The 27,520-nt window shown below is 41.2% G+C and overlaps 1 protein-coding gene and 1 pseudogene across 1 annotated transcript; both read left to right on the plus strand.

Annotated features, from left to right (window-relative positions):
- Nucleotides 1–7,790: 7,790 nt before the first annotated feature.
- On the plus strand, nucleotides 7,791–8,735 carry LOC131368248 (olfactory receptor 52K2-like). Its single transcript, XM_058414250.1, has one exon. It carries the CDS (start codon nucleotides 7,791–7,793, stop codon nucleotides 8,733–8,735), a length of 945 nt encoding a protein of 314 aa, XP_058270233.1.
- A 7,736-nt stretch (nucleotides 8,736–16,471) lies between these two features.
- On the plus strand, nucleotides 16,472–17,397 carry LOC131368370 (olfactory receptor 52K2-like; annotated as a pseudogene).
- The last annotated feature ends 10,123 nt before the right edge of the window (nucleotides 17,398–27,520 follow it).

Below are 27,520 nucleotides of genomic sequence, written 5' to 3' on the forward strand. Positions count from 1 at the left end.
GCTTACATAAGCAGTGCCATGACTAAGAGCTACAACAGCTATAAATTACAGCTTCTCAAAGAATGCATCACAAGTACGAATAGGGTAGTTCGAGTCTTAACCATATCACACACTTAACTGCTAATGTTTAACACACACACACACACACACACAATGTGTTGTGGTACAGCTAAAAAAGGAAAATTGTTTACAATAAGTCTAAGTAACATGTGGTTTGATTACTGAGACACTCTTCTGGGTTATACAATGAATTAAGGAAATGGGAGGCAGACTTGAGACAACTCTAAAGGGGGCTTATTATTTTTTATTTTCCTTTCCTTTTCTGTAATTTTATCTCACTAGGCGGACACACACACACACACACACACACACAGACAGCACTGTGCTGTTCCTCCTTTTCTCTCTCATGGCCCTTACCACACCCTTGCCTACACAATTATATTATATATGGTTGTTTTTAACTGTTTTAATTGTTGTTCATTTACAGAAAATACTTTTATAGGTTTTTTCAATATTTTGCAGTAAAATGGTTTCAGTTATAGAAAAATGGTGATAGAGTACAGCAATACTGTGATATCTTTTTTTTTTTTTTTACCACAGTTGCCAGACATTTACCATAAAATACGCAGCAAGATCTTTAATGTATAGTAATGACAGAGTAGGACAGTAGGACTATTAAAGCAAACACAGTTTGTTGTTAATCTATTAATGTGGAAAGTTCACTGTTGCTTTTTCAGGAAATAAAGGCCCTCAGGCTATGATACTACCATTATTTTATTTTTATTTTTGTACATTACTGCTGTCTCACCACAAAATATAGGCTACAGTCTGCATTGCAATAAACAATACTACCATATATTTGTTTTTTACAATAAAGTTCTAGCAACAACAGTACCTACCTTTTTGAATTTTTCTTACAATGCATAAATTCAGTAAATATAAAAATGTGCACATTATTGTGGTTAATTAGTAATAAGTGCAGAAAGAATATGCAAACGGGTTATACAAATCCTCATGTCTATCTGAGCACAGCATTTCTCGGTTATCTTTTGTTCCATATTCAGAGTTGATGCTACCTTGAACTTAGAAGAACTTGCAAGTTTCTTCCTCACACTGCATTAGTTCCTAGGTCTCATCAGTAAACTCATCAATTAAAAGTAAAATTGCACCTTGAGATTCAACTGTTATCAGTTTATTAGGCATTATGTCAAAAACAGACTGCTGACTAGAATGTATTTGCTTGTGAGAGGAAACACCAAGGTTTCAACTGAAGGTGTATTTCTACACTGTAACTGAATCTTTTTGGTTTCGCACAAATAAGAAATGCTTATAGTGTATACTTGAGACACATGAGTGTTGAACAAAAATAAATGGACTTATATTGATTATATAAAAGCAAACATAAACTTATCATAACCTTTAAATTTAGTAAGATATTAGTATGTTTTATACCACTATTTTAGTAGCATGTCTAGTTCCATCTGTACTGTTTGATAGTTCAATATTAATGCTAATAATAATTGTTCCTATAGTAACAGCTCATACATAGGGAAAATGTGGTTATAATCCGAGACTAAAAATGAGTAAGTTTAAAAATGGATTGTTGTTCAAGAACCACTCTTATAATGGTTGATGTTATTTTTTCAAGAAGATGCTTATTTACCAGTAATGTTTAATAAATGAAACATTGTTATTGTTTAATATTCACTGTGGTATAAGCAGTTTAACAAACTCTTAACTAATGTCGGGGGGTGATTGAGTTAGAAGGGGGATGTGGATGTTTGGGCGGTAGTAATGCACTACTAATGTGTAATCCTTAAACTCCTTTATCTTAAAAGTGGCCTTGCTTTGAATGACTTCATCACTCATTTCTTACACTGCTCTGGTGTGATTTGATCCATTCTTCTTCTAGTTTATTCCGTAGTTTGATAACTGTAGTAGGTTTCTTAGCAATAACTTTGTTGCCAAGAGGTTTATATCAGTACTCTGGGCTAGCGATTTCATTATTTCAATGTGCTTAGCTTCAAGGAACTGCATTACTCATTTTACAGTGTTACAGGGGGCATTGTCTTGCATTAAAATTGCGGGCTGACTGGCAGATACTCACAGGGAAGGAACCTCATGTTGCTAAGGGAGGTTCTGATAAACAGTGTAACAGAACCCAGCCTAACACTGGGTGAGGAACAGCTAAACTCTGCTACTAAGCTGAGGCTGTGGAAGACAGTTTCATGTCACAGGTCATGCACCATGGCAAGACTGAACACTGCAATAAGCCAGTTAGCTATATTGCATCAGCAAGGTCACTCCCAGCCAAAGATTTCAAATCAGACTGGGGTTTCACGATGTGCTGATTAAGCTATTTAGAAGAAGCACAAAGAAACGGGCAATGTTGAGGTCCGTAGACACAGTGATCGGCCAAGGAAATTAATGCAGCAGATAAAACACACATCCACCATGCTTACTTCCCTTAGACAGTGAAAGTTGTCCGGCAGTGCCATCATCAAAGAACTGGCAGAAACCAGTGAGACCCAGGTACACCCATCTACTGTCTGGAGGAGTCTGGCCAGAAATGGTCTTCATGGAAGAAGAATTGGGGCCAAAAATCCATGCCTCTTAAGTGGAAGCAAGGCTAAGTGACTCAGCTATGCACAAAAACATACTGTGGTACTGGGGTGCAGAAAAATGGCAGCAAGTGCTCTGGACTGATGAGTCAAATGTGAAATATTGAAATATTTGGCTGTAGCAAAAGGCAGTTTGTTAATTGAAGGGCTGGAGAGCGGTACAATAATGAGTGTCTGCAGGCAACAGTGAAGCATGGTGGAGGTTTCTTGTAAGTTTGGGGCTGCATTTCTGCAAATGGAGTTGGAGATTTGTTCAGGATTAATGGTGTCCTTAATGCTGAGAAATACAGGCAGATACTTATCTATCATGCAATACCATAATTTATTCTGCAGCTGGACAATGACCCCAAACATACAGCCAATTCCATTAAGAACTATCAAACTATCAAACCCCACAGAGCCCTGATCTCAACATCATCAAGTCTGTCCAGGATTACATGAAGAGACAGAAGGATTTGAGGCAGCCTACATACAGAAGATCTGTGGTTAGTTCTCCAAGATGTTTGGAACAACCTACCTGCCGAGTTCCTTCAAAAACTGTGTGCAATTGTACCTAGAACAACTGATGCTGTTTTGCAGGCAAAGGGTGATCACACCAAAAATTGATTTAATTTAGATTTCTCTTCTGTTCATGCACTTTCCATTTTGTTAAACTATTAACACTTCTATTTTGAAATCATATTTGGGAGGCACACTGTGATCATGGGGCAGAGATTACATCTTACCTGACTGATATAAGAGAAAGATAGTTGGCTACCAGCTCTGTAATCAAGTATATTATTCAGAATCTGTTACCTGAAACCACATACAGGTATGCATAGATGATAGGATTGCTACTTTTATAGCGTGCTCTCAGAATAGACAGAGTATTTTTTACAAAATATTAGCTACATTACTCCCTATTGATCTTTCTTACATTACACATATTATTAGTCAAATACATCAGTCTGTCCATATTTCCAGATTGGAAGTGCCCGTACTGCAAAGAAATAATGTAAAGCACTGTCTGAATGTTTGATACAGTAGTTTTTGGCTAATGCTCTGTTCATTATCTTTTTGTTGCACTTTCTTAATATTATTTACATAATGTTAGACCTGCCATGACAACTCTCGAAGTAAAGTTTAAGCATTTATTGATGTAATTGATGGAGATGGAATGTAGGTAAGTTTGGCCTTTGCAGATAGACTTTCCCCAGCAGATCTAAGCAGGTAGTTTTATCGATGTATTCATTCATTGACAGAGACTTCAAAGCACTTTATTTTTTTACATCTTTCTGGATAAGGGCATCTGCCAAATGCCATAAATGTAAATGTAAATATGGCAAGGATAGGATGGCCAGAGGAGGGTAAGAAGCAAATTCTCTTCCTTCACGCTGGGGCCTAGCCCAGATGTCAAGGTAAAAAAAAGAGCTATGTAGATGAGCAAGCATGGCAATAGGCCACAACAAGGGCATTTGGAGAACAAATCAGCACAGCAAGAAGAGTTTCATGGCTGAACTATGCATTTAATAGAAATGAGGTAAAATGCTTTTTGTGGTCATATTTTGTGTCTTTATTAAAATATGGACATGGATAGAACGCAGTCTAATAGAGAAATTGTACTCAGACTCCATCTCATTTTGTTATATGCAGTAGCATACATGGCTAAAAGTGTAGTTAAATGTACTGTATAAATATATCATTAAAAAGGGGCTGTGTTTAATGTATGTGTGTTTGTGTCCATGCAGGATAAGGATCCAGACTCTAAACAACCTTGATACTGGTCCATTTAGCTGCACTTTTAAGCTGAAACCAAACTGATACCTAGAGTGCACTGCATTCAGCCACCAGATGTTTAGGATGAAGACTGTTATAGTCACTGGATTGCAGTAACTGGATTACCAATCACATGAATTCAATCATAGTGTCAATCATACATGTACACACTCACATTCACAGTGTTTCAGAACCTACTTTCAGAAACCACAGTCACTGTAATGTGCAGTTTTTATCAGTCTGAAGTACCAAGCCTTTGTTTATTTGGCACACTCAACTGGTTTATGGCATTTCTATTTAAGAGAGATCAACAACTGTATATTATTATTATTATTATTATTATTATTATTATTATTTCCTTTGCCAAGCTTTAACCTTACAAAACACAGCAGTCACAGACCAATAGGCCTGTCACTGTTTTCAGTTGTATCAATAAAAGTCATATTTAGGGTCTGGGTGGACAGATCTGTTTTCCTGCAGTAAAAATAGTAAACAGTCTGAATTTGTTTTACCTGCATTAATTTCCTAAAATACGCTACCTGAAAAACAAATGTTCAGAAGTTACTGGATATTACTATATTCATTTATTATTTTGTGACATTCTACTGATTATTAATGCCTATTATCCTTCTGAACATTTGTTGCTTAATCAACCGGACCAGGTCTGCTTTCAATACTTTCAAGCAAACATAACAAATTGCCCTCAAGTGGCACAGAACAGAATCAGAGTGGACTAGGGGCCGCAGCTCAAATTACCAAGGGACCAATTATGCCAGCGTCTACTTAGAGCAGTCAGTGTTGGCCAATTATCTTTATCTACTTATTTGTAAACAATAACAGGGATAAAATTAGGAAACTATATCATTAAATTTGGCTCTTTTAAATTTAATGATTATATGTCCATGGATTACATGCAATATTTTTATGGTGACCTGAAGTAAAGACATAAAAGACATAAATATTTCTACATGACAGGCCAAGTGCTGTAGAATATTGGGTGACATGACATTGTGGGACAAATTATTGCAGGCATAAACATATAAAGATTTACATTTAACATAGTAAAAGTTAATTAAAAATGTCTGATTCATGTTTAAAGTAGTTCGTTTTCAAATATAGTCTTTAGTATATTCTGAATATATAATATATTTTAATCTGAACCCCATTTCCCACAATATACTGCGACAAACAAAAATGGCCAAAAATCAGCCACATAATTCATTCACCAGACTTCTGATTACACTCACATCACTGACTACATGTACACCAATAAATAACCCAGGGTACATTCACAGGATGCAAAAGTGGCCCAAATCCAATGCTTTTCTACAAAACTAATACAATTGTAGCTTGCAAGACTGTGTGATTAAAAAAATGATATTTATTCTGACATTTACAATCCTGATTTGGGCCATTTTCATGTGGAACTGAAATCTGACCGGTATGAAATCCAACCAACATGTGGTTATGGAAGTGATGGAAGTGTCACATGAGGATAATGAGGCATTAATGGGCACTTCAAGCAGCAGACTGAGCCAAGTTTCCCAGTTAGAAGGTCAGGAACCTATGCAGTTCAATGACACTTAATGGTTTGATCACCCAACTAGGTGTTGAAGCAAAACAGGTCTTTCATGCCCTTCAGGTCCACTCAAAATATGAGTGGATATGCTTGAGGGGTCAATGCTCCATACCAGGTGTATGTTCGCTTGGACCTCCATCTCCTCTGGATCTCTCAAGGGTCCTTTTCAGTACTTCCTGTTGGTCTTCAGTGAAAGAAAGGCCCAGGTCTTGCCCCTCACAGACCATATGATAGCACTATCAACCATGTCCTGGGATTGCCTCTACCACCTTCTCCTACATGGGCAACTATGGAGGAACATAGAAATAAGTCTGACAATAAGTCAGTAATAAGTGGTAATTCTCCAGTTGTTGTTCGGGAAACACGTGTACAACACGTGTTCTGAGTTCCATGACTACATGGTGTTTTTCTTGATTTTTCATCTCCAGCGGGCTGCTGGTAAGATATTGGACCCAGGTAAGATCAGAATTTGCTCCACATCCCTCAGACTGGTAAAGAGATTAGAGTCTAAAACTTCAGCTCAATTGTGCTTTGGTCCTCGAATTGCCTGAACCCAAGGAACCATTTGACATAGAGCTTGATGATTCTTGCAGATATGGGAGAGATTGGGGTGAAAAACGAGGGCTATATTAAAACATACAAACTTTAGATAACACGTATAATTTAGGAATTATTGACATTTCATTACTTAGATATTTAACTATTATGTATTAGAGTTATTTTAATAATGAGCCCTTTTTCTTATTAGAGTTGAATTAGATTGCACTTCCTTGAAAAAGAAATCATCTCTGAAACTATCATTTATTTTGTTTTACTCAGATGACTTTGTGATTTCTGTGTGAAATTTAGCAGTGGTTTGTGCAAAATTTTTGTAATGACTGTTTACTACACACATCTGATTTCATTGATTTAAAGAGTAGTTTCACTGCTGAAAAAGACATCCTGATAGGTGTCTAGACCTTATAAGAAGAACATCATGAACCACCTGATTGTTTTGATGAATTATCCTTAGAATGGAAATTGAGAAAAGTGTAGGCCTTGTCAGAAAACTTTAATTCACACATGTTAAGATTTCATGCCAGAGCTTAATAATGTATTATTTATGAAAGACATGGAGCACAGATATACATACATACAGCATATATATGGATCAAAGGGCAAGAATGGATTAACAGGGCTTGTCCATCATAGCTCCTTACAAGGTTCAAAATATAATATAGAACCACATGGGACTGAGAACATTGGAGTACAGAGACCAAGGCAAAGTTGTTTTGCAGTGTCCAGAAGCAAAACAGGACACGTCATAAGCAATTATAAAACCAGACACATCTATGCATCAGTGCTACAGAAAGGAATCTATGCCAGATTGTCTTGTTACCACAGTTTAGAGCACATTATATGTCTAAATATATAGGTAACATTTTTCTCTGAAAATGATTAAGAGAATTGTTACCTAGCAATACTTAACATGCAAAAGCTTTCTATAAACAACTCAATTATCTTTCAAATAGCACTGTTTAAATAGCATGAAATTATAATTTTAGATTAATATATTATTAGTTTTGACCAGACACTGCAATTATTATGTAATTATTTATCACTTGGAAAACAAAATATTTTATGATACTGGTGAACCCTGAAGGCAGTGTGTAGCATGCAAAGTATTTCTGACAAGAAATTTAATACAAAATTCATAGAACTGTAATGATGACAAATTAGAATTTCGTAGAATTAATTCATAAGACAATTTTCAACTTTTATGAATTCCAGATTGTTCATATATTTACATATGTGGTGGCTGATATAAAAATTTTTTTATTTGCAGTCTTAAGATAATGTTGACTCCTGTACAAAATGTTTCATTCACAGCTTTTACACTTAATGGTTTTCATGATTTGGGGGAATGGCGGCCCATCCTAACCATTCCCTATCTTGTTATGTTTTTATTGTCTACTACTGCAAATCTCACAATCATATATTTAATTACATCTCAGAAGGCTCTTCACTCTCCTATGTGTATATTAATTGGTCTTACGGCAGTTGTGGATCTCTCTATGCCGATATTTTGTGTTCCACATATGCTGCTCAGCCTCATATTTAACTGGAAAGGAATTTCACTAGAGGGCTGTTTGGTGCAAATGTTTTGCGTTTATTTTGTTGGTGCGTTGCGATCTACTATACTGCTGTGGATGGCACTGGATCGTTTTTTTGCTATATGTAGACCTCTCTATTACCACAAATACATGGAAATGGCAAATTTTCTAAAGTTCATTATTTTTCCAGTTATCCGAAATTTGTTTTTTATTACCACAATGGTTTCTTGGGCTGGAAAATTGACCTTTTGTGCAACAAATGAGATGGATCACTGTTTTTGTGAACACATGGCATTAGTTCAGCTGGGATGTGGAGATATCTCCATTAATAATGCATTAGGGCTTTTGGGTGTTTTTCTTACAGTAACTGTTGATTTTATTTTAATTACAATATCATATATAATAATACTTTCTTCTATCCTGAGATCTGGCAAGGCCTGTTTAAAGGCTGTTAACACCTGCATTACACATATAATTGTCATGACAGTTAGTCTGGCTTTTGCTTTAATTGCCTTTATGTCATACAGAATAAGAAACAACATCTCTCCCTCCATCCGTGTCTTCCTGAGTACAATGTACTTGCTTTTTCCAAGCTGTTTTAATCCAATTATTTATGGAGTAAGAACCAAAGAAATAAGAGAACAGTTTCTGAAATTCTTGAACCATTTGAAAGTTTTTCCAAGATAATCGTATAATGTATATAGTATCATGTGTTAAATACCCTTTAAAACAACCAAGTTACTTTATGATAAAACATCAGTCTTGTCTTTTATAGAAGTGGGTTGTAATTTTAAAGGGTTAAATTAAATTGTGAATAAATAACTAAACAAATGAAAATGCTTAAAAATAACAGTGAATGCAATTTCATGAAGTGGTTGTTGTATGTGGATTGATTGAAACACTGAAAAAAGTTTGAGAACTTGTGCTGCAGTTTCTATGGCACTGGACAACAGGTAGGGGCAAAAGCTAATGTGCAGTGCATCTTTTCACACTGTTGCTTATGCATCATCAGAGGGCAACTAATGCTGGAAAAAGTTCACAAATGCCAACACCTGGCTAATGGTGTTCTAATGATCCATGGACTGTTGGGCACAGATATTTGTGGCATTTTGATAAGCTTGTGCAGTCCCAACAAAAGGGGAATGCTCTATCCCCTGTTCTTGCTTAGCAGAAGTATCAGTGAAACCATTACTGCATCCAAATGCAGATTATTGATTGCTGGTTGTTGAAGGGCCTGAGATCTGAAGATGTGCTGATATTCACATGCAGGACTCTTAAAATGCAAAACACTGAGCTTTTTCCTCTGTTTTGCTCTGCCTGAGTGGGGAAAAAATCACTTGTACTCACTCATCAGGAGAGGTCAACTTCCCAGACCAATAAGAAGGACATTGCTTCTTTAACCTTTCTTTGATCACCCAACTAGGTGTTGAAGCAAAACAGGTCTTTCATGCCCTTCAGGTCCACTTAAAATATGAGTGGATATGCTTGAGGGGTCAATGCTCCATACCAGGTCTATGTTCACTTGGACCTCCATCTGCTCTGGATCTCTCAAGGGTCCTTTTTAGTACTTCCTGTCGGTCTTAAGTGAAAGAAAGGCCCAGGTCTTGCCCCTCACAAACCATATGATAGCACTATCAACCTTGTCCTGGGATTGCCTCTACCATCTTCTCCTGAATGGGCAACTATGGAGGAACAAAGTAATAAGTCTGACAATAAGTCAGTAATAAGTGGTAATTCTCCAGTTGTTGTTGGGGAATCACATGTACAACAAACTAGAGAATTCTGAGTTCCATGACTACATGGTGTTTTTCTTGGCTTTTCATCTCCAATGGGCTGCTGGTAAGATATTGGACCTAGGTAAGAATTTGCTCCATGTCCCTCAGACTGGTAAAGAGATTAGAGTCTAAAACTTCAGCTCAATTGTTCTTTGGTCCTCGAATTGCCTGAACCCAAGGAACCATTTGACATAGAGCTTGATGCTTCTTGTGTCACGGATCTGCGGGACTCAGTGATGTCATCACACCCCAGTCACCTGAGCGCCCCCGGTGCACCTGCTGGCAATTAGCCAAAGGACTATTTAAATGCCATACTCGTCAGAGACAGTGGCGAGTATTAGAGATTGTTTTGAGTTTGCGTGTTTTCTCGAAAGTCATTTAGCCTGCCCGTTTCTCCTGCAGCAGCAGTTTTCTGAGTTTCGGCGTCCTTTTTGTTCAAGTCGGTTCTTTAATAAAGCCACGCCTGTTGTGTGCCACCCTGATTCTCCTAGCTCTTCCCTCTGCACACTGAAACAGAATACTCACCCCATAAGAAGAGAAAGTAGTCGGCCTTACCAGGAGTATGTCAGGCCCGCATGCCGGCACACCTTCTCCACCGGGTCCGCAGCAACACCCAGCCGGACCACCTCCTGCACCCAATCCGATCACGGAACTGGCAGCTACGGGAAACTATACTGGCTGCTGTGACTCCTCCGGTCTGTCCCGTGCCCAAACCAGCGTTATACTCGGGTGAGGTATCGGAATGTGCTGGATTCTTGATGCAGTGTCAATTTTATTTCGAGGTTGTCCCTCAGCAGTTCCCCAATGACAGCAGGAAGATTGCTTTCATGCTATCCTTGCTGTCCAGGGAGGCTCGACACTGGGCGGAGGCATTGTGGACATCCGAGAGCCTCACCCTCGCCTCCCTGGATAGCTTCAAGGCGCATTTCAAGGCAGTCCACGACGAGCTGTTTGCCCTGCGGCAAGGAAGGAAAACAGTCCGTGAGTACACGCTACGATTCTGCACACTCGTGGCCTCTAGTGGTTGGAATGATGCGGTGCTGCTCACGGCTTATCGATGAGGCTTATGGCCTGAGATCTGAAGGCAAATGGCTATTTATGATGACTCTGCCAGCCTCGAAGCCTTCATGATGAAGGCGCAGAGCGTGTCACAACATCTCACCGCGGTTACTGTTGAGGGAAACTACATCTCCGATACCTCACCCCAAGAGGATGTCTCCGCATCAGAGCCCATGCAGATGGATGAATACCATCTCTCCACAGGCGAACGTCAACGCCGCCTTCAGCGTGGACTCTGCTTATACTGCGGGGAAGCAGGTCACTCACTATCTGTCCAGTCCGGCCCCAATGCCCACCGGTGAGTACGCTCCATTTGCATTCATTAATGTTCAACCCTCATTACCATGAGGCTACTCTGATTGTTGACTCTCGCTCTTATACAGTACAAGCGCTGTTTGACTCTGGGGCATCTGGGAACTTCATCTCCTCCCATGTTCTGTCCACCTGCCACATTCCCCGACGGCCGAGCCCAAAGCACTTTCAAATCACCACTATACAGGGAAAACCGCTGGGACATGGACTGGTGAAGTGGATCTCTCCCGAGCTCATCCTCCATATCGGGGTGTTTCATGAGGAGACCTTGTCGTTCCTGGTGCTGGAGGATGCTCGTGTGGATATCGTTCTGGGACATCCCTGGCTGGCTCTCCACCAACCCAACATTCGGTGGCGTGACGGGAGTATCGACCAGTGGAGTAACCACTGTCTCCAGTCCTGTCTGCGTGGCCTTCCAGTCGTTACTCCTGTGGAACTAGCTTTGGGATCAACCACCATAGAGAGCCCCCAGAATTCTACCTCAGTGGACATTCCGGACGAATATCATCACTTCCATGATGTCTTCAGCAAGACCGCCGCCACCAAACTGCCTCTGCACCAGTCATGGGACTGCATGATAGAACTTCTTCCCGATGCCAAGATGCCTAAGGGATGCATCTATCCTCTGTCCCGGAACGTAAAGCGATAGAGGAGTATATTCAGGAAGCGTTACGCCAGGGGTTTATACGTCCATCCACCTCTCCGGCAGCGTCCAGTTTTTTCTTTGTGGCGAAGAAGGATGGGGTCTGTGACCCTGTATCGATTACAGAAACTTAAATGCACAAACGGTAAAGTTCGCTTACCCCCTGCCTCTGGTCCCTGTGGCACTCGAAGAACTTCGAGGGGCCTGCATTTTTACCAAGCTTGATCTACGGAGCGCATATATAACCTAATCTGAATCCGCCAAGGTGATGAGTGGAAAATGGCCTTCATCACACCCACCGGACATTATGAATATCGTGTCATGCCCTACGGTCTCGCCAACACACCCTCAATTTTCCAGAATTTCATGAACGAAATTCTCCAGGACATGCTTCATCAGTTCGTGGTGGTGTACATTGACGATATATTAATTTACTCTCCCAACCGAACCGTTCATGTCCATCGTGTTAGGCAGGTGCTAGCTCGACTTCACCATCATCACCTTTATCTTAAGCTAGAGAAATGCGAGTTCCATCAGCCCTCGATACACTTCTTGGGATATGTCATCTCCGCCAAAGGCATTCGGATGGATCAAGCTAAGGTAAAAGCAGTGAGGGAATGGCCACAGCCGCAAACAATCAAGGAACTACAATGCTTCCTGGGGTCGTTTCGTGGCAGGATACAGCCAACACACCTCCCTTCTGCGAAACAATCCCAAAAGACTTAGCTGGACCACCGAAGCCGGTGAAGCCTTCCAAAAACTAAAAGCCACCTTCTGCTCCGCACCAACCCTACTACACCCCGATCCAAACCGCCCATTTATAGTAGAGGTAAACGCCTCCTCCGTGGGTGTCGGAGCAGTGCTATCGCAGCGGGGAGGTGAGCCTTCTGTTCTCCATCCATGCGCTTTCTTTTCGAAGAAATTATCCCCGGCAGAGCAAAATTACGATATAGGCAACCGTGAATTACTGGCAATCAAGTTGGCCCTAGAGGAATGGTGGCACTGGCTGGAGGGAGCTAGAAATCCTTTCAAGGTAATTACGGATCATAGAAATCTCCAATACCTCCAGGAAGCCAAGCGGTTAAACCCTCGCCAGGCACGTTGGGCTCTGTTCTTCACGAGATTTCAGTTCACGGTCACCTATCGTCCGGGGCACAAAAATATCAAAGCCGATGCCCTGTCACGTGCCCATGCTCCGGAGCAGAGGTCGGTAGAACCAGAGCCCATATTACCACCAGAGCTCTTTGTCTGCCCTATTCTTTGGTCCTTCGATGAAGAGATCCGTGCCACCACCTCGAAAGAACCCGCTCCACCAGGAGGCCTGGAGGGGAAGATTTACGTGCCCACCTCCCATCGTTTACTTCTGTTGGATTCGCTGCACTCCTCTCCGGGCTCAGGACACCCGGGCAGACAGAGAACCCTCTCACTCCTTAAGAACAGGTATTGGTGGCCTAACATGGCGCGGGAGGTTGTGCAATTCGTGAAAGGATGCTCGGTCTGCGCCGTCATTTCCACGCCTCACCGGCTACCTGAGGGTAAGCTTGTTCCACTTCCGATCCCCCATCGGCCCTGGTCACATCTGGGGGTCGATTTTGTCACCAACTTGCCCTCCTCCGAGGGTTACACCACCATTCTCGTAGTGGTAGACCGGTTCTCGAAAGCGTGTAAACATCCCGCTCTGAGGTTTACCTACCGCCTTGGAAATGGCGGAACCCCTCTTCCACCAAGTCTTCCGGAACTATGACATCCCAGAAGACATCATATCAGACAGAGGACCCCAATTCATCTCCAAGGTATGGCGGGGCTTCTTTAAGAAATTAAATGTCTCAATAAGTCTCTCTTCCGGTTATCATCCCCAGACTAACGGCCAGACTGAGCGCAAGGTCCAGGAGATTGGACGTTACCTGCACACCTACTGCCAAGATCACCAGAATGACTGGAGCCAATACCTGCCCTGGGCCGAGTACGTGCAGAATTCACTTCGCCAGGAAAGCACAGGGCTCACTCCGTTCCAGTGCGTGCTCGGTTACCAGCCACCTCTGTTCCCGTGGTCTGGAGAACCCACTGAAATCAGAGTTCAGAGAGAGTGAGAGAGTCTGGGAATCAGCACACACGCACATTCACCATAGCATGTGCCAGCACAAACATCAAGCTGATACCCGCAGGCAGGAGACACCGCTATACCAGGCAGGCGACAAGGTCTGGCTCTCTACACGTGATCTGCGGCTCAAGCTTCCCTGCAGAAAGTTAAGCCCCCGATACATCCGACAGGCCATAAATGAAGTGACTTATGAGCTCGACCTGCCGGCATGCTATCAGATTGCGCCCTCTTTTCACACTTCGCTCCTAAAACCATACATTAACCCCATTCTCCCTTCTTCCACAGAGACGGCAGAGTCACAGTAGCCCGAGGTGGACGCAGATGACGCAGTCTACCAGGTCCAGGAGATCCTCAACTCACGGCGACGGGGCAGCCGAATCCAGTACTTAGTCGACTGGGAAGGCTACGGCCCGGAGGAGAGGTTGTCGGTAAATCGTGAGGACATCCTCGACCCCACACTCATTTCCGAGTTCCATCAACATTGATCGGACCGGACCGGACTGCTCCCAGAGGCGGCGGTCGGCCACGTCATCGGTCCCGGACATCTGGAGACGCCTGTGGGGGGGGGTAGTGTCACGGATCTGCGGGACTCAGTGACGTCATCACACCCCAGTCACCTGAGCGCTGCCGGTGCACCTGCTGGCAATTAGCCAAAGGACTATTTAAATGCCATACTCGTCAGAGACAGCGGTGAATATTAGAAATTGTTTTGAGTTTGCGTGTTTTCTTGAAAGTCATTTAGCCTGTTTAACTTAGTTTCTCCCGCAGCAGCAGTTGTCTGAGTTTCGGCGTCCTTTTTGTTCAAGTCGGTTCTTTGATAAAGCCACGCCTGTTGTGTGCCACCCTGATTCTCCTGGCTCTTCCCTCTGCACACTGAAACATCAAAATATACAAAATATTTCTGACAAGAAATTTAATACAAAATTTGTAGAACTGTAACAATGACAAATTAGAATTTTGTAGAATTAATTCATAAGACAATATTCAACTTTTATGAATTCCAGATTGTTCATATATTTACATATGTGTTGGCTGATCTAAAAAAAAATTTGAAATTAGCAGTCTCAATATAATGTTGACTCCTGAAAAAAATGACTTTTTGGTGTATTAAAATTTACTAAGTTAACCTTTCAATTTCAATGAGAACTAGAATTTCCTAAGTAAAATTTTACATACATACACATTTAATTCATGTAATAAATGAACTGACTGGAAAGGGTTAAATATTATTATGTATAGGTATGTATATGTATATATGTATCATAAAATTTAAACCTTTTATTGTCATTGCACATAAACCTAGTAATTTTAAGTATATTTTAAACATTTTAAAAGTGTAGCGCGAGTAGGGCTCTGATGACATGTTGTTTCATGTATTGTTTGCTATATTTTATCCCTTCTGTTGTCCAAACAAATGTTATATATGGTGCATTAAATGTATATGTTTTTTTGTTGTATGTATTATTTATTCATTTATTTATTTATTTATTTATTTTATTAAGACATTTTGTTTAAAGGGTTCCAGTCCCTGGCATGATGCAGTTGTTCCAGTTCCAGTGAAATTTCACTAAATGCACTTTAAAAAAACAAAAAACAAACCCTGTGTTAAGATTATGTTAAGACTGTGAATATTAAGTCACTTTTGTTAATGTTGACTAAATAAACTGTTTAAATGTATTTCAGTTGTGATTTGTGAAAGATATAGACTAAGTAATTACAGTTTATTTATAAACAATAAATTAGCAAAGTTTACATAATTATCAGGAGTAATATAAACTGATAAAATCATGCTGGCATAGTGGTTAGCACTGTTGCCTCATAGCAAGAAGGTCCTGGGTTTGAATCCCAGGTTCAAACAGGCAGGGGTATTTCTGTGTGGAGTTTGCATGTTCTCCCCGTGCCTGTGTGGGTTTACCCTGGGTTTCCGGCTTCCTCCCACATTACATTAGGTTGATTAGTAATTCTAAATTGCCCATGTGTGTGGTTGTCTGTCTATATGTAGCCCTGCGATGGACTGGTGACCTGTCCAGGGTGTACCCCTGCCTTTTGCCCTATGTGCGCTGGGATAGGCTCCAGCAGACCCCCGTGACCCTAATTAGGAATAAAGTGGGTATAGACAATGGATGGATGGAAAATCAAGTAAGTGAAAATCTCACGTAATTAGTAATTAGTAAGATTTACTTAATAATTTGATAAAACCAACGTTCCTGTTGTTAAAACAATAAATTAACTTTACTTAATTACTTTAAATAACTCTGACTTCTAAATTAAAAATAATTAGGTAACTTTTACTCAATTTATTTATGGGCATCAAGTTAAATATTAAGTAGATTTTACCTGATAATGACAGGTGAGTTGTACTTCATATTAGTAAAAAAACAGTAAAATTTAAATAAAATCTGCGTCTGCAAATTGTTACGAGGATTTTATTAAGTAAATCTTACAAGTTCAACTTTTATGAATTCCAGATTGTTCATATATTTACATATGTGTTGGCTGATATAATTTTTTTTTTATTTGCAGTCTTAAGATAATGTTGACTCCTGTACAAAATGTTTCATTCACAGCTTTTACACTTAATGGTTTTCATGATTTGGGAGAATGGCGGCCCATCCTAACCATTCCCTATCTTGTTATGTTTTTATTGTCTACTTCTGCAAATCTCACAATCATATATTTAATTACATCTCAGAAGGCTCTTCACTCTCCTATGTGTATATTAATTGGTCTTATGGCAGTTGTGGATCTCTCTATGCCGATATTTTGTGTTCCACATATGCTGCTCAGCTTCATATTTAACTGGAAAGGAATTTCACTAGAGGGCTGTTTGCAAATGTTTTGCATTTATTTTGTTGGTAGGTTTTAATCTACTATACTGCTGTGGATGGCACTGGATCGTTTTTTTTTGCTATATGTAGACCTCTCTATTACCACAAATACATGGAAATGTCAAATTTTCTAAAGTTCATTATTTTTCCAGTTATCGGAAATTTGTTTTTTATTACCACAATGGTTTCTTGGGCTGGAAGATTGACCTTTTGTGCAACAAATGAGATGGATCACTGTTTTTGTGAACGCATGGCATTAGTTCAGCTGGGATGTGGAGATATTTCCATTAATAATGCATTAGGGCTTTTGGGTGTTTTTTTTGGAATAACTGCTGATTTTACTTTAATTACAATATCATATATAATAATACTTTCTTCTATCCTGAGATATGGCAAGGCCTGTTTAAAGGCTGTTAACACCTGCATTACTCATATAATTGTCATGACAGTTAGTCTGGCTTTTGCTTTAATTGCTTTTATCTCATACAGAATAAGAAAAAACATCTCTCGCTCCATCCGTGTCTTCCTGAGTACAATGTACTTGCTTTTTCCAAGCTGTTTTAATCCAATTATTTATGGGAGAGAACAGTTTCTGAAATTCATGAACCATTTGAAAGTTTTTTCAAGGTAATCATATAATGTATTTAGTATCATGTGTTAAATACCCTTTAAAACAACCAAGTTACTTTATGATAAAACATCAGTCTTGTCTTTTATAGAAGTGGGTTGTAATTTTAAAGGGTTAAATTAAATTGTGAATAAATAACTAAACAAATGAAAATGCTTACAAATGACAGTGAATGCAATTTCATGAAGTGGTTGTTGTATGTGGATTGATTGAAACACTGAAAAAAGTTTGAGAACTTGTGCTGCAGTTTCTATGGCACTGGACAACAGGTAGGGGCAACAGCTAATGTGCAGTGCATCTTTTCACACTGTTGCTTATGCATCATCAGAGGACGACTGATGCTGGAAAAAGATGCTCTTTTCTGTAAATATACAGTTCACAAATGCCAACACCTGGCTAATGGTGTTCTAATTAAGATGGACTGCTGGGCACAGATATTTGTGGCATTTTGATGGTTAAAGATTGTGCACTCCCAACAAAAGGGGAACGCTCTATCCTCTGTTCTTGCTTAGCAAAAGTATCAGTGAAACCATTACTGCATCCAGATGTGGATTATTGATTGCTGGTCTTTTATCATGCAGGAAAGAGAAGGCAAATTCCTGTGGAGGTACTGTGTTAATGTATTTCTTTAAAAATTTTCTTGAGCTTCCAATCTTTAGATAGCATGCTATGGTTATGGTGTTGTTGACCAAATGCATGAAACTGAAGTCAATTGTAAATAAAGGAAATTGTCTGTAGTTGGTAGCTGGTCAACATATTTTTCACCTAGGTTGTTAGACATCCAACTTATAGTTCCATTTTGATAAAGGTTTATAAATATCACTAGCACTGTATGCTTGCTTTTTTTTGTCATTTGATATTTGTGCCTTACACCATGTTATCTGCTTGTTTTGTGACCACAATCTTAAAATTTGTTTTTAAATAAAGCATTTTTTTCTGTCTCGGCCTCAACACATTCTTGTGTTTGGTCTGTGAAGTGTACTGAGCTTTCAGCAGCCCTGTGTAGCTACATAATTGTCACAGGCACGCTGGACTCTACCCCTTGTCAGCGCACTCGCACTCCTTATTGTAATTGATTGTACCTGCTCCTTGTTTTCTGTGCACGCGCTGCCCTACTTAATCTCCTCTCCTTCACTCCTTCGGGGTCTGATCTCAGACGTAGAGGCTTGCATGCAGACTCACGGAGGTAGGGTCTTGCATGAGGACTCTCGGACGTAGACTCTGACCTCTTTACTTTCCCCTCCCTATCACTAGCACTTTCCTTAGCATTTCTCCGCTACTCCTTTCCCTTCTTTTCTACTCCTTGCTCCAGAGAGTTACTCTGCTCGCTTCTCCTTCCTCTCCTTTCCCTTCCTCTCTACTCCTTGCTCCAGAGCGTTACTCCGCTCACTTCTCCTTCCTCTCCTACCCTTCCTCTTCACTCCTTGTTCCAGAGCGTCACTCCGCTCTCCCCTCTCCTTCCTTTGTTGTATGTTCCTTAATAAACGTACCTCTCTGGGGGTTTATCTACTTCTGTTCATGCCTGTCATTCAGCTACAATCCGCCCGTTACAGTAATGGTGATAGCCATACATTTCTTTAAGTAAGCAGACTCTTAATTAATAATAATTAATTCATAGTCAGGCTCATTTTAATACAATGATTAAAATATAATTAATATAATTTAATATAAATAAAATCTAAATAAAATTCTTTTTATTTTTAAAAACAAAACAATTGCAGTTAATCAACTATACTGCGTAATTATTAAGAATAATAATATCAACATATCTCAAGGTTTGGATTAACATGCTCCATCACAGTACACACTATAATGCAGTCTTTAAAATGCAAGAAAAATCTGCCAAAGCAGTCATGTGCTTTATATGGATGTTCACATTTACATTAAGTGAAAGAAAATATCAAAATTTATCAGTTCTTGGAAGTGAATGAGAACAATTAGTTCAATTAAAAGGTTTGTTGAAAAACACTGATTTATTCACAATGATCACTGCAATGCCACAAAATCTTTTCATGCCAGAGTGGTGATTTCCTCTTAGATGTGTGATATGTCTTTTAGAACCACGTTTGCCAAGCAAAAGATGTCTGAAGTCAGAAATCACACTAACCTGACTTTAATATTGCTTAAAAGAAGGAAACACCAAAATCATGCCAAATAGCAACTTTACACAGCTCATCGTCATCAAATCTCTGGCCATTTAAAACAAGACAAAACACTAAACCAATTAATGGCCCATTTGCATTTTCCAGGCATTTGTTGCAATATACACAGGTGGTATGTACATGTCACAAATAACAGCTGGTGAATGCTCCAGGCACCTCCAGAACAACTGCATCCTTTGCTATTAATCACGGTCCCTTTTCAAAGAAATAGCATGGACCTCTTTGAGTTACTAGGATACTCCTAATATGGATTGTCTGGAACCAGAGGTGCCTAATAAAAAGAATCCAATTCACCAAACTTTCTACCGTCTATCAAATGAAACTGTAAACAAGCAATGTTTCAAAACAGCAGTGTCTTCCAAATCAAATTCAAGTTCTATTTTATTTTATTTCAAGATACTGTTCAACTGATAAATGTCCATCTAATAAAATCTGATCAGATTTACTTAATTTTTTAGACTTATTAATTCAAGTACGATCAGAAGGCAGTAAAGCAGTGTTATTATTAGAACTTGGCAAGTAAAAATTTCAATTATTACAAAATGAACTTTATTACTGACTTTATTCCAAAACTATTTTTTAATTATAAATAAGAGATTTATTAAGACTCTTCTTCTTCTTCTTCTTTCAGCTTTTCCCTTCAGGGGTCACCACAGCAAATCATCTCTCTCCACCTATCCCTATCTTCTGCATCCTCAACACTTGCACCCACTAGCTTCATATCCTCATTTACTACATCTGTATACCTCCTCTTTGGCCTTCCTCTTTGCCTCCTTCCTGGCAACTCCATGTCCAACATTCTCCTACCAGTATACTCACTCTCCCTCCTCTGAACATGTCCAAACCATCTTAACCTGGCCTCTCTAACTTTGTCCCCCAAACGTTCAACATTAGCTGTCCCTATGATATACTCGTTCCTAATCCTGTCCAACCTTGTCACTCCCAAAGAGAACCTCAACACCTTCAGCTCTGCTACCTCCAGCTCTGACTCCTGTCTCTTCCTCAGTGACACTGCCTCTAAACCATACAGCATGGCCGGTCTCACCACTGTCTTGTACACCTTCCCCTTGATTCTTGCTAAAATTTTTCTATACACAGAACTCCCGACATCTTTCTCCACCCATTCTAACCTGCCTGCACTCGCTTCTTTACCTCTTTCCCACACTCTCCATTACTCTGGACTGTTGACCCCAAGTACTTAAACTCCTGTACCTTCTTCACCTCTTCACCCTGTAATCTTACTGTTCCACTTCCCTCTCTTTCATTCTCACACATGTACTCAGTCTTACTACAACTGACTTTCATTACTCTTCTCTCCAGCGCAAATCTCCACCTCTCCAAGTTTTCCTCCACCTGCTCCCTACTCTCACTACAGATCACAATGTCATTTGCAAACATCATTGTCCAAGGAGACTCCTGTCTGACCTCCTCTGACAACTGGTCCATAACCATAGCAAACAGGAAGGGGCTCAGAGCCGATCCCTGATGCAGTCCCACCTCCACTCTGAACTCCTCTGTCTGCCCTACAGCACACCTCACCACTGTCCTGCTCCTCTCATACATGTCCTGCACCACTCTGACATACTTCTCTGCTACTCCTGACTTCCTTATACAGTACCACAGCTCTTCTCTTGGCACCCTGTCATACGCTTTCTCCAAGTCTACAAACACAACTCTCTCTGACCATCCCTATACTTCTCTTTCAACATTCTCAGAGCAAAAATTGCATCTGTTGTGCTCTTTCTGGGCATGAAGCCATAGTGCTGCTCACAAATGTCCACTACCTTCCTTAACCTAGCTTCCACTACTCTTTCCCATAGCTTCATTGTATGGCTCATCAACTTTATCCCCCTATAGTTGCTGCAACTCTGCACGTCACCCTTATTCTTAAAGATCGGCACTAATACACTTCTTCTCCATTCCTCAGGCATCTTCATCCTTTCTAATCTTATCTACTTTCTGTTCCACAGAGTTCACCCCTTCTACTCTTTTTTCCTTCTCATTTCCTCATTCATCAGCTCTTCAAAGTACTCCTTCCATCTCCTCTGTACACTCTCCTCACTTGTGAGCACCTTTCCATCTCTATCCTTAATAACTCTAACCTGCTGCACATCCTTCCTATTTCAATCCTTCTGCCTAGCTAACCTGTACAAGTCCTTCTCTCCATCTCTAGTGTCTAACCTAGTGTACAACTCGCTTGGCCTTAGACACCTCCCTCTTCACTCTGCGCTGTAACTCCTTGTATTCCTGTCTATTCTCTTCAGTCCTGTCCATGTCCCACTTCTTCTTGGCTAACCTCTTCCTCTGAATACTATCCTGAACTTCCTCATCCCACCACCAAGTCTCCTTATCTTCTTTCCTCCTTCCAGATGACACACCAAGCACCTTTCTTCCTGTCTCTCTGATCACTTCTGCTGTAGTTTCCCAGTCATCTGGCAGCACTACCTACCCACCCAGAGCCTGCCTCAACTTCTGTCTAAATTCCTCACAACATTCCTCCTTTTTCAGATTCCACCACTTGGTTTTCTTCTCTATCTCTATCTTTGACCTCTGCTTACAGACCATCAAAGTCATCCTACACACCACCATCCTATGCTGTCTGGCTACACTCTCTTCCACTACCACTTTACAGTCACTAATCTCTTTCAGATTGCCTCTTCTACATAGGATGTAGTCTACCTGTGTGCTCCTACCTCCACTCTTGTAAGTCACTCTATGCTCCTCCCTCTTCTGAAAATAAGTGTTAACCACAGCCATGTCAATCCTCTTAGCAAAGTCCACTAGCATCTGCCCTTCGAGGTTCCTTTCCTTAACTCCAAACTTGCCCATCACCTCCTCATCACTTGTGTTCCCCTCACCAACATGTCCATTAAAATCTGCTCCTATCACCACTCTCTCACCTGTGGGAATACTCTCTGCCACCTCATCTAATTCACTCCAGAATCTCTCTCTCTCCTCTAACTCACAACCTACCTGTGGGGCATAACCACTAACAACATTCAACATCACCCCTTCAACCTCTAACTTCAGACTCTTCACCCTGTCCTTCACCTCCAGAACATTCCTCACAAACTCCTCCTTCAGGACCACACCTACCCCATTTCTCTTACTATCCACACCATAATAAAACAGCGTGAATCCTGCTCCTATAATCCTGCTCCTACAAGCCTTGCTACCCTTCCGCCTGGTATCCTGTACACACAATATATCCACCTTCCTTCTCTCCATCATATCATCCAGCTCTCTACCTTTCCCTGCCATAGTACCAACATTCAGAGTTCCTATTCTCAGTCCTACACCCTTACCTTTCCTCCTCTCTTTCTGTCTACACACTCTCCTCCCTCCTCTACTTCTTCGACCAACAGTAGCCCAATTTCCTCCAGCGCCCTGTAGGTCAACAGTGCAGATGACGGTCATTGTTAACCCGGGCCTCGACCGATCCGGTATGAAATTCAGAGTACTGACGATTCGCATGGTTAAATTTGGCAATGTTTTATTCCGGATGCCCTTCCTGATGTAACCTGATGCTTTCTATTTATCTGGGCTTGGGACTGGCACAGAAGTCACTGGATTGTGACCCCATGACTACATTAGATTTATTAAGACTATTTCTATATATTTTTCACTCATTTCCTTAATCCACACTTATTCTATTAATATAATTAATATTATAATTTATTATACTGCTGCGCAATAGAACCCAACACTCTCCAGAAAATCAGAGTTTTTATAAACATAATTCAAACACAGACAAAGCAAGAAAAACATTGTCACTCACTGGCTAGACGGTTCAGGCCTTGAGTCTTGCCACCACGTCTCCGGAGCATTCTGACCCTCTATCAGCTCTCACAAACACCTAGTCAGAAACACTGATGGTCCAAACTTCTTCCTTTAAAATTTTCCATTACACTACTTCATCCTATTTTTGTATGATATAATAATTACTTTAATGTCACAATCATAAAAAATAGTTAATGTATACATAATGTTAGTGATGGTGGAAAGAATCTCCTGAATATATTAGAGAGCATGACAAGAGAATAAAGTCATAAAGTGTCACGATGACACCACCAGAGGTGAAGATAGAACAAAAGCACATGACAAAACAAGCAAAAAAACATGACATAAAACCTGTCCGCCAGGTGGCCCTCTGGTGGTCAGATGGAAAAATGTCCAAGCAGTCCCTGACATAAAATGACCACCGGTCACATATCAGATGTCCTGTTCTGTATGTTTAGATAATCAAGGCTCCAAATAGATAAAAACAACAAATACACACAAGTTGCTAGGGGAAAAAACAGAAACCTTACTAGCAGTAATAAGTCTTGAGTAGTCTCAAGAATTTTGGCTTGTATTCAAAACAATAGCACTTAGAACAATATGCATACATAAACATATGCATAGGTACTGAAGTAACTACATAAAACCAATGTACACTATTGCCAAAAGTATTCGCTCACCCATCCAAATAATCAGAATCAGGTGTTCCAATCACTTCCATGGCCACAGGTGTATAAAATCAAGCACCTAGGCATGCAGACTGTTTTTACAAACATTTGTGAAAGAATGGGTCGCTCTCAGGAGCTCAGTGAATTCCAGCGTGGAACTGTGATAGGATGCCACCTGTGCAACAAATCCAGTCGTGAAATTTCCTCGCTCCTAAATATTCCACAGTCAACTGTCAGCTGTATTATAAGAACGTGGAAGTGTTTGGGAACGACAGCAACTCAGCCATGAAGTGGTAGGCCACGTAAACTGACGGAGCGGGGTCAGCGGCTGCTGAGGCGCATAGTGCGAAGAGGTCGCCAACTTTCTGCAGTGTCAATCGCTACAGACCTCCAAACTTCATGTGGCCTTCAGATTAGCTCAAGAACAGTGCGCAGAGAGCTTCATGGAATGGGTTTCCATGGCCAAGCAGCTGCATCCAAGCCATACATCACCAAGTGCAATGCAAAGCGTCGGATGCAGTGGTGTAAAGCACGCCGCCACTGGACTCTAGAGCAGTGGAGACGCGTTCTCTGGAGTGACGAATCGCGCTTCTCCATCTGGCAATCTGATGGACGAGTCTGGGTTTGGCGGTTGCCAGGAGAACGGTACTTGTCTTACTGCATTGTGCCAAGTGTAAAGTTTGGTGGAGGGGGGATTATGGTGTGGGGTTGTTTTTCAGGAGCTTCCAGTGAAAGGAACTCTGAATGCTTCAGCATACCAAGACATTTTGGACAATTCCATGCTCCCAACTTTGTGGGAACAGTTTGGAGCTGGCCCCTTCCTCTTCCAACATGACTGTGCACCAGTGCACAAAGCAAGGTCCATAAAGACATGGATGACAGAGTCTGGTGTGGATGAACTTGACTGGCCTGCACAGAGTCCTGACCTCAACCCGATAGAACACCTTTGGGATGAATTAGAGCGGATACTGAGAGCCAGGCCTTCTCGTCCAACATCAGTGTGTGACCTCACAAATGCGCTTCTGGAAGAATGGTCAAAAATTCCCATAAACACACTCCTAAACCTTGTGGACAGCCTTCCCAGAAGAGTTGAAGCTGTTATAGCTGCAAAGGGTGGACCGACGTCATATTGAACCCTATGGATTAGGAATGGGATGTCACTTAAGTTCATATGGGAGTCAAGGCAGGTGAGCGAATACTTTTGGCAATATAGTGTATGAGAAGACACACTACTTAATGATTCTACCAATACAAGTTAGTTAAATAAAATATGTTCCCATTGCAGCAGGTGAGCACTTAATCATGAGACAAGAGATTTTCACAGGTTTAGCAAAACATCATTATACATTATTCTCTAGTAGTGGTATAGCAAACCAACAACCAGCTACAACTAGGCTATCAAAAATGGCTGAAATTCTGATCTCACTACCCACCACCCACCATAGAGGCCCTCTATGACCTGGGTCAACAATTGTCTTATGGAATAGGAGAGACACTGGGCCTTGGATTCTCAGAACATACCCCAATCCCCTCCCCTGTCTCACTACATCAGGGGGGGCATGGTTTGGCACCAATGGCCCTGAACCTATGCAGTTTAATGAAACTTAATGGTTTGATCACCCAACTAGGTGTTGAAGCAAAACAGGTCTTTCATACCCTTCAGGCCAACTCAAAATATGAGTGGATATGCTTGAGGGGTCAATGCTCCATACCAGGTGTATGTTTGCTTGGACTCCATCTCCTCTGGATCTCTCAAGGGTCCTTTTTAGTCCAACTTCTAGTTGGTCTTAAGTGAAAGAAAGGCCCAGGTCTTGCCCCTCACAGACCATATGATAGCACTGTCAACCATGTCCTGGGATTGCCTCTACCATCTTCTCCTGAATGGGCAACTATGGAGGAACACAGAAATAAGTCTGACAATAAGTCAGTAATAAGTGGTAATTCTCCAGTTGTTGTTGGGGAATCACGTGTACAACAAGCTAGAGAATTCTGAGTTCCATGACTACATGGTGTTTTTCTTGGTTTTTCATCTCCAACGGGCTGCTGTTAAGATATTGGACCCAGCTAAGATCAGAATTTTCTCCAAGTCCCTCAGACTGGTAAAGAGATTAGAGTCTAAAACTTCAGCTCAATTGTGCTTTGGTCCTTGAATTGCCCGAACCCAAGGAACCATTTGACATAGAGCTTGATGCTTCTTGCAGATGTGGAAGAGGTTGGGGTGAAAAAGGAGGGCTATATTAAAACATATAAACTTTAGATAACACACAATTACTATGTATTAGAGTTATTTTAATAATGAGCCCTTTTTCTTATTAGAGTTGAATTAGATTCACTTCCTTGAAAGGGAAATCATCTCTGAAACTGTCTTTTTTTTTTTTTTTACTCAGGTGACTGTGATTTCTGTGTGAAATTTAGCAGTGGTTTGTGCAAAATATTTGTAATGACTTTTTGTACACACATCTGATTTCACTGATTTAAAGAGTAGTTTCACTGCTGAAAAAGACATCCTGATAGGTGTCTAGACCTTATTTGTCACGGACATGCCAACCACTACAACACTTCCCTGCTCTCTGTCACCGGAACATTAATTGCGCCACCTGCACTTAATTCTTCAGTGCCTATTTAAGACTTTCACTCGTCAGTGGCAGCGGCGAGTATTGAGACTGATTGCTGTGCATATACCTGCCATTATCTCCGTAATATGCCTTGGTTCTATGACTGCCTGAGTTAATTCTGCCTGCCTGATTTTCCTTATCTGCCTGCCAGCATCAGTAAAGTTCTGTTGTTGTGAACTCTCTGCCTCCTCCAGTGTGCGTGTCCCGAAACAGAATACTTGCCCTATAGTAAAGTGACAGTACCTGAGCGATGCAAGCCCCGCAAGCCGGCGCGCCCCCCACATCGGATCCACCACAGATGCAAGGCGTCGCGCCTCCACCAACAGATCCGATTGCGGAACTGACTGCCTCGTTGCGGAAAGCGGTACTGTCGCTACTGGGGCTACTGCCCTGGCTTGTCCGGTGGCTAAACCAGGGACATACTCGGGTGAGGTATCGGAATGTCCGGGATTCATCATGCAGGGTCAGGTGGATTTCGATGTTGTTCCCCAACAGTTCTCTAATGACCACGCGAAGATCGCCTTTATCCTGTCGTTGCTGTCTGGTGAAGCTCGACGCTGGGCAGAGGCCCTATGGACATCCCAGAGCCCAGCACTCACCTCCTTGGATGGCTTCTTGGCTCACTTCATGGCAGTCTTCGGCACGAGCACTTCTGCCCTTTCTTTGCATGAAGAGCTGTTAACCCTACGGCAAGCCGGACGCACCGTCCATGAGTATATGCTTCGTTTCCGCATGCTAGCAGTCTCTAGCGGCTGGAACAAGACAGCACTACTCGCAGCATACCGGTGGGGTCTACGGCCCGAGATCCGATGACAGATGGCAATATACAATGATTCTGCCGATCTGGAGTCCTTCATGCTCAAGGCGCAGTGCGTGTCGCAACATCTCGCTGCGGTCACTG

This window comes from Hemibagrus wyckioides, linkage group LG17 (genome assembly GCF_019097595.1).
Source record: "Hemibagrus wyckioides isolate EC202008001 linkage group LG17, SWU_Hwy_1.0, whole genome shotgun sequence".
Taxonomy (NCBI): domain Eukaryota; kingdom Metazoa; phylum Chordata; class Actinopteri; order Siluriformes; family Bagridae; genus Hemibagrus; species Hemibagrus wyckioides.